The 7301-nt window shown below is 53.3% G+C and overlaps 1 protein-coding gene across 1 annotated transcript in view; it reads right to left on the minus strand.

Annotated features, from left to right (window-relative positions):
- Nucleotides 1–1407: 1407 nt before the first annotated feature.
- The window catches only part of GFI1B (growth factor independent 1B transcription repressor), a 17028-nt gene continuing 11134 nt past the window's right edge, over nt 1408–7301 (minus strand). The window contains exons 5-6 of the mRNA XM_015413981.1: nt 6209–6374; nt 1408–1586 (exon numbers count right to left, since the gene is read on the minus strand). Coding sequence (XP_015269467.1) covers nt 1408–1586; nt 6209–6374 — 345 coding nt within the window. The remainder of the gene's footprint in view (nt 1587–6208; nt 6375–7301) is intronic.

Raw genomic sequence — 7301 nt, forward strand, 5'->3', positions numbered from 1 at the left:
CAGGCACCTCTGAGAGTCCCCTGCGAGATAAGACTGTCCCCTTTTCAACCCGTTGGCAACGGTGAGGCTAAAAAGAACAGCGAAAAATTCACGCACTAGTCCCATCAGTACAGCCACAACCGAGAGAGGGGGGAAATTGCTGGGAAGGGGGTCGCAAACAGGGGTGGGCTATGAACGGCCTGTGTCCGAGGCCCTGACCAAGGCTCCCTCTAAGCTGTGGAGTCCTGTGAGCAAAAATTCTACTTGGTGAGCTCCTGGCATTAAAGTTGTGAGCGAGCGATTTGGCTGCTGCATGAATTAGTTTGCTCTGAAGCCCTCCTTCCTGAGCTAAGACAAAAATCTGTGAGCCAGAGGCTAAAAAACTGTGAGCTAGCTCACACTAACTCAGCTTAGAGGGAACACTGGATGTGTTTTTTGGCCACTGTGTGACACAGAATGCTGGACTGGATGGGCCACTGGCCTGATCCAACATGGCTTCTCCTATGTCCATTTTGTAATATTTATGCGCAATACCGCAAAAATTTTGTTCGGGGTAAAAAAAAAACCCCTCCTTGGTCTAGAGTCACAGTTTTCTAGAGCAAGAAGGGGTCTTACAGACTTATCTAGTCCAATTCGCTGCTGCACCCAGGAATTGAAGACCTAGAGCAGCGATGGCGAACCTTTTAGAGATCGAGTGCCCAAACTGCGACCCAAAACCCACTTATTTATCGCAAAGTGCCAACGCGGCAATTTAACCTGAATACTGAGGTTTTACTTTAGAAAAAACAACTCATACATTAACTTAAGATGATCCAAACAAAGTAAGGAAAGCAATCCCAAATGCTTTCATTTACTTAACATTATTTGGCAGAGAATTTGACACTTTAACGATGGGCTGGGCCCAGTCTTCCCTCTAAGCTGAGTTAGTGTGAGCTAGCTCACAGTTCTTTAGCCTCCGGCTCAGACATTTTGGCCTTGGCTCCGGAAGGAGGGCTCCAGAGCAAACTGATTTATTCAGCAGCCAAATCACCTGCTCGCAACTTTAACGCCGGTAGCTCAGTCTAATTTTTGCTTACACGACTCCACAGCTTAGAGGGAACATTGGCTGGGCCTGGCTGAGGCGATGGCGCGCGTGCCCACAGAGAGGGCCCTGAGTGCGACCTCTGGCACCCGTGCCATAGGTTCGCCACCACTGGCATAGACTCCACCCTTTAAAGCAGCCATGTTCTCCAGGGGGACTGATCTCTGCAGTCCGGAGATGAACTGCAATCGCTGCAGCTGGCAACCCTAGCTCTGAAGGCCTGTCAGATCAGCTCCTTTCTCCCTCTCTAGTCGTGTTGAGGAGAAGGCTGAAAGGTGCTGCGCAGGTCCCCCCTCCTGTCTTTGCAGGCTCACTAGGTCGGCCGGCGGACTCTCCCGAAGCCCCTCTCACTTGAGGCTGTGCTGGCTCTCCCGGTGTCGCCGCAGATCCACCTTGCGCTGGAAGCCTTTCCCGCAGAGCTCGCAGCTGAAGGGCTTGAAGCCGGTGTGCTTGCGGCTGTGGGTGATGAGGTTAGAGCTCTGGCTGAAGGCTTTGCCGCACACCTGGCACTTGTGCGGCTTCTCTCCTGGGCAGAGAGGAAGGAAACAACAAAGAAACGTCTCTCGTGACCACTGTGGTGCTTTTGAAAGAGCAGGATGGGCTTTATCCCAAAACGGCTGCTTTAAAAAGGAAGGGAAAAGCATCGTGACACGTCGTCCCCTACTGAAGGATGCCGACTTTAGATTTCAAAGGTGTTGGCCTTTGAGGTGGTGCCACTCAGGAAAGACAACTCGCTGGGTCAAAAGTGGAACCAGAATAGGGCTGCCAGGCCTTTTGCCAGCAGGGAGCTCCAGCCCGCTCTCCTGGATGTTCCTGCGCACACACGGTGCATGTGCCCTCTGATGACATCACCCAGAAGTGACATCATAGCGCTAGGCACAAGGCAGGGGGACGCTCTAGCATTTGCCCAAAAACTCTATGGTTACCACAGAGTTTTTATCTGAATGCTAGAGTGTCCCCCCGCAACGTGCCCGGTGTGATGACGTCACCTCTGTGTGATGTCACCGTGCCAGGCACATCAGGTATGGCAGGGCTCTTCAGCAGCAGATTTGAGGGCCCGAAACCTGCCCCCATCGGGGGGATGGCAACCCTAAACCAGAACAAAGCCAGTTCTCCCGCCAAGCCACTCAAATGACATATGGTTCCCGGCCTCAAGGGGGGCCCTGGAGATCTCCTGGCATTACAAATGATTCCCAGACTACAGAGGCCAGTTCTCTGGAGAAGATGGCTGCTTTGTAGGGTGGGCTGTATTGCATTATACCCCACTGAGGTCCCTCTCCTCCCCAAACCCACCCTCCCTGGGCTCCACCCCCAAATCTCCAGGAATTTTCCAACCCGGAGTTGGCAAGGCTCCAAACAATGGCTTGGGGCAGCCCAATGAGGAAAGCTGTGATGTATCCAGGGGCTTGGCTCCAGGGGTCGTTTCGTAGAAAAAGAGCTAGGGGGACTCATTAGCATAGCTCATTAGCATATGCCACATCCCCTGACATCACCGGAAGTTTGTCATAAGGCCACACCCCCTGACATCACCGGAGGTGTGTCATAAGGCCACACTGGTCCCAGGCAGGCAGGGGTGGGGAGAGGCAGGGAGGAAGCAACTTACCCTCCCTCTTCTCCTGCCTCCTCCTGGCTGAATGAGGGCCGGAAGCGAGGTGGCCGGAAGCAGGGGGCGGGGCTTCGTCATGTGCCCCCCCCCGTACCTCACCCGGGGGAACTGCGATCCCCCCCGAAATGACCTCTGCTCGGCTCACTCAGCTCTTGAGCCTGGCCCATCACCAGGCGTGTGTGTTCAAGCCCACCCCCTGTGGATTGTGGGTAAACGTGACTGGTGTTTCAGCTCATGACAGCAGAATGGAGGTGGGCCAGTGTAACGCAGGCGGGACAGCAACACCGAATACACAAAGCTGCCTTATACTGAACCAGACCATCAGTCCATCAAAGACAGCCTTGTCCACTCATCCTGGCAGTGGCCCTCCAGGGTCTCAGGCAGAGGTCTTTTACGTCACCTGTTCCCTTTAACTGGAGTGAACCTGGGAATCTTCTGCATGCCAAGCAGATGCGCAACTCTGCACTCTGTCCGCACATCGCCGTTTGGGGGTGCATCTCAAAATAACACCAGAATCCCCAGGTTAAGCCAGGAGTAGAATAACCTCTCCTGATCTCCAGAACTTCTTCACGGCAACTTGGGCAAATGGTCGAAATCCTATTAGCAGAGCTAATGACACGTTCAGGGGGCGAACTTGCTGGTTGATGGGAGACAGCTGCAGGGGGTGACCAATTCTAAAAAGTAAAGGTAAAGGTCTCCCTTGCTCAAAAGCCAGTCGAGTCCGACTCTAGGGTTGCGGTGCTCATCTCCGTTTCAAATCCGAAGAGCCAGCACTGTCCGAAGACATTCCCGTGGTCATGTGGCCGGCATGACTAAACACCAAGGCGCACGGAATGCTGTTACCTTCCCACCGAAGTGGTCCTTATTTATCTACTTGCAATTCCTTGCTTTTGAACTGCTAGGTTGGCAGGAGCTGGGGCCAGAGATGGGAGCTCACTCCGTCATGCGGCACACTTGGGTCTCGAACTGCTGAACTACCGACCTTCCACAGCCCGCAGTTCAGCGTCTTGACCACTTGAGCCACAGCAGCTAAATTGAATTTCCACCTGTCCCACAGCTGCTGAAGTGTGTTTTATTATACTGATTGATTGGGTTGAGGAAAAAAGTTATGCCGCCTCTCCAGGGACCTGTCTGAGGTCCCTATTACAATAAAAATATTAAAAGCAAAATGTTTGATAGATATTAATTGAAAATCCTGCATTAAACACCCAGCCCAGCATAAAAAACATAGACCATAAAAACAGACCGCTAACAGCTTAGAAGTAACCATTTCCAGACCAGAAAATATAGAACTAGAAGGGACCCCAAACAATGCTCCCTCTAAGCTGTGGAATCCTGAGGGCAAAACTTCTACTTTTGGGAGCTGCTGGCATTAAAGTTGTGAGCGAGCGATTTGTCTGCTGCATAAATTGGTTTGCTCCGGAGCTGTCCTTCCTGAGCGTAGACGAAAACGCATGAGCTGGAGGCTCAAAAACTGTGAGCTAGCTCACACTGACTCAGCTTAGAGGGACCACTGACCCCAAAGGTCATCTAGCCCAACCCTTGCTCAGTGCAGGAAATTCACAACTACCTCCCGCCACACTCCCCCAGTGACCTCTGCTCTATGTCCCAAGGAAGGCAAAAAAAACCCCTCCAGGATCCCTGGGCCAATCTGGCCTTAAGGAAAATTCCTTCCTGGCCCCCAGGGCTTTTTTTGTAGAAAAAGCCCTACAGGATCCCATTAGCATAATAGGCCACACCCAACAGCAGACAGCCATTCGCATATTAGGCCACACCCCTGACAGCACAGCACATTAGCATATTAGGCCACACCCCCATCCCTTCCCTTGGCTTCTTGAAGGGAAGGGAAGGCAGTTTAAACTGCCATCCCTTGGCTTGCCTGGGCGCCCCGCGGCTGTGGGGCGGCTAGGCCATAGGCCACACCCCTGACAGCACAGCACATTAGCATATTAGGCCACACCCCCATCCCTTCAAGCCGCCTCTTGAAGGGAAGGGAAGGCAGTTTAAACTGCCATCCCTTGGCTAGCCTGGGCGCCCCACGGCTGTGGGGAGCCCGGGCAAGCCGGCCCTTGGACAGGCCAGGTAAGGCATGGGGAGGCATTTAAATGCCTCCCCAATCCTTCCAGGGCCCCCACTGGCCCGCCCGCCTTGGAGTCACCGGGGGGGGGGGCTGTCGCCCTCCAGGCCTCCCCTCTGTAGACAGGCACGCAGAGGTTTTGGCTGTAGTGAGCGTGTCCAACTCTGAAGCCAGCCGGAACTCCGTTCCTGTGCGTTCCTGCCCAAAAATAGCCCTGCTGACCCCAAAGTGGCAACCAGCATTACCCTGGGATATAAGAAAGGGCCACAAAGGGCGGGCACTGGCTCATCCCTTCCTGCCCTCCCTCTCACAGCCTGCCAGTTCAGAGAATCAGCACGGCTCTCAGAAGTTCATCTAGTCTCCAAAGAAAGACAGCCCACCGCCTCCTGAGGAAGCCAGTTCCACTGAGCTTTAACTGTCAGGAAGTTCTTCCTAATGTCTAGCTGGAAATTCTTTTGATTTAATTTCAACTAAAACAGTGTTTTAACAAATTATCGTATGTCAGCCAACTCAGGTGGGGGGCCGTGTTGGTCTGAAGCAGCGGAACAGAGTTCCTGTCCGGCGGCACCTTTAAGGCCAACAAAGATTTATTCAAGGTATAAGCTTCCATGCGCAGGCACATTTCTTCAGATACACACGAAAGCTTATACCTTGAATAAAACTTTGGCCCCGGTCACACGGAGAATTTGCCGCGCGAAAGGCACGAATGTTGGGTGGATTTTCGGGGCGCGATCACAGCGCAGCATCTGGGAAGCGTAGCACACCTGTGGCCAACCCGTGGCGTCCCGCCGAAGATGCGGAGTTAACAAGTACCAAGGAAAGTGCACTAGTATCGGAAAATGCGTGGCACAGGCAGGCGTTTGATCGCGGGAGCGCTAGTATCCCGTGGCATCCGGCGCCCGTCCACGTCCCGTTGCAAACCGGATGTTTTTCGTAAGCACATGCACACAAACACGAAACTGAAAGCAGTGCTGCTTCACGGAACTGCACATGTACACAAACACGAAACGCTTGTGTGATTGCGCTGCGTCGCTTCTTTGCCATGCTGCAGCATCGCCCGTGTGATCACCAGCTAACAGCCTAAGCACGGAGACTCGGGGGGACCGTGTGATCGGGGACAGCCACGCCCCCCCTCGTTATCTGGCCCATGTGACTGGTTTGTTTGTCTTAAAGGTGCCACTGGACTCGAACTTTGTTCTACTGCTTCAGACCAACACAACTGTAGCGACTGTCATGTTTTGCCCCCTGTCTTCTGGTTGCTGTGGCTGTTTTTTTGGGGGGGCTGCAGTATATCACGCCCGCCATGTCTGCGACATATTCCTCTAGTTTCAGGTGCATGCTCAGGAAAGCTTATACCCAGAATTAAACTTTGTTGGTCTTAAAGGTGCCACTGGACTCAAACTTTGGCACATTCCTCTAGCGCGCTTTCCTCTCCCCCACCTCCGTGCGCTGGGCTTTCCCTCACCCGTGTGAATGTAGGTGTGCTTCTTCATATCCGACTTCTGGTGGAAGCGCTTTCCGCAGTACTGACAGGGGTACGGCCGCGTGTCTGAGTGGATCAGGAGGTGGGTGGACAGGGTCGAGGACCGCTTGAAGGTTTTCCCGCACATTTTGCACTCAAAGCTTCTCTCCTGAGGGAACACAAGAGCAGCAGAGGAGGTCGGAATCATCGTCTGCTCAGGCAGAAACAAGGAACACCCTGAGCTTCAGGGAAGGGCAGCCCGTCTCCTGTACCTTCAAGAGCGAGAGAGAAGAGAGAATTCTGGGAAGAGCCTAGGCTTGCCAGTCTCTCAGAATTACAACGGATCTCCAGACTCCAGGGATCAGGTCCTCTGGAAAAAATGGCTGCGTTGGAGGGTGGGATCTATGGCATTGTACCCCACCGAAGTCCCTCCCCATACCCTGCCCCCTGGCTCCACTCCCCCAATTCCCCAGGAATTTCCCAACCTGGAGTTGGCAACCCGAAGCCATCTGTTTTGGCTGTGTGGCCCTCAGACTCTTAAGACCTGATCCTCCTGTGTTTCTCAGCTTTCCAACCCGCCCAACACTCTTTAAAAACCCTCAGGGGCGTGTGTGCGGCCACTTCCGTCCCTAGGCCCCATGACAGGGTTTTCTTTCTGCCAAACCAGCCTTTTACTCCCCTTTCAGAAGCTGCACTGTTTGTCAACATCCTACTGCTGGCAACGTCACCCTGTACAGACAAAAAGGTGGTCAGTCAGCAGTCTTTTTGACCATTCAGACCAGGTTTGTTCAATGAGGGAGAAATTTATATGTCTGCCACATTCGTTTAGAATAAAAAGACTATTGAATTTACCCCTCTCCTCTCCCCCGCCCCACACAGAGTAATTCTGCAGTTAACTTTTTAGCTAACAGTTAAAATCAATATCAGCAGGGGTCATTTCCTGCAGGAGCACACAGGAGCAGAGCTCCGGCAGTAAAGAGCCCAGGGGGTGGGCACATGCAACAAGCCCCACCCCCTGCTCCCAGCAGCCCTCCGTCAGAGCAAGAAGCAGCCAGGTAAGTTGCAGAGCCCCCCCTCCGATAGAAATCCAAAACAG

This window comes from Gekko japonicus, unplaced genomic scaffold (genome assembly GCF_001447785.1).
Source record: "Gekko japonicus isolate JY-2015 unplaced genomic scaffold, Gekko_japonicus_V1.1 scaffold2029, whole genome shotgun sequence".
Classification (NCBI taxonomy): Eukaryota; Metazoa; Chordata; class Lepidosauria; order Squamata; family Gekkonidae; genus Gekko; species Gekko japonicus.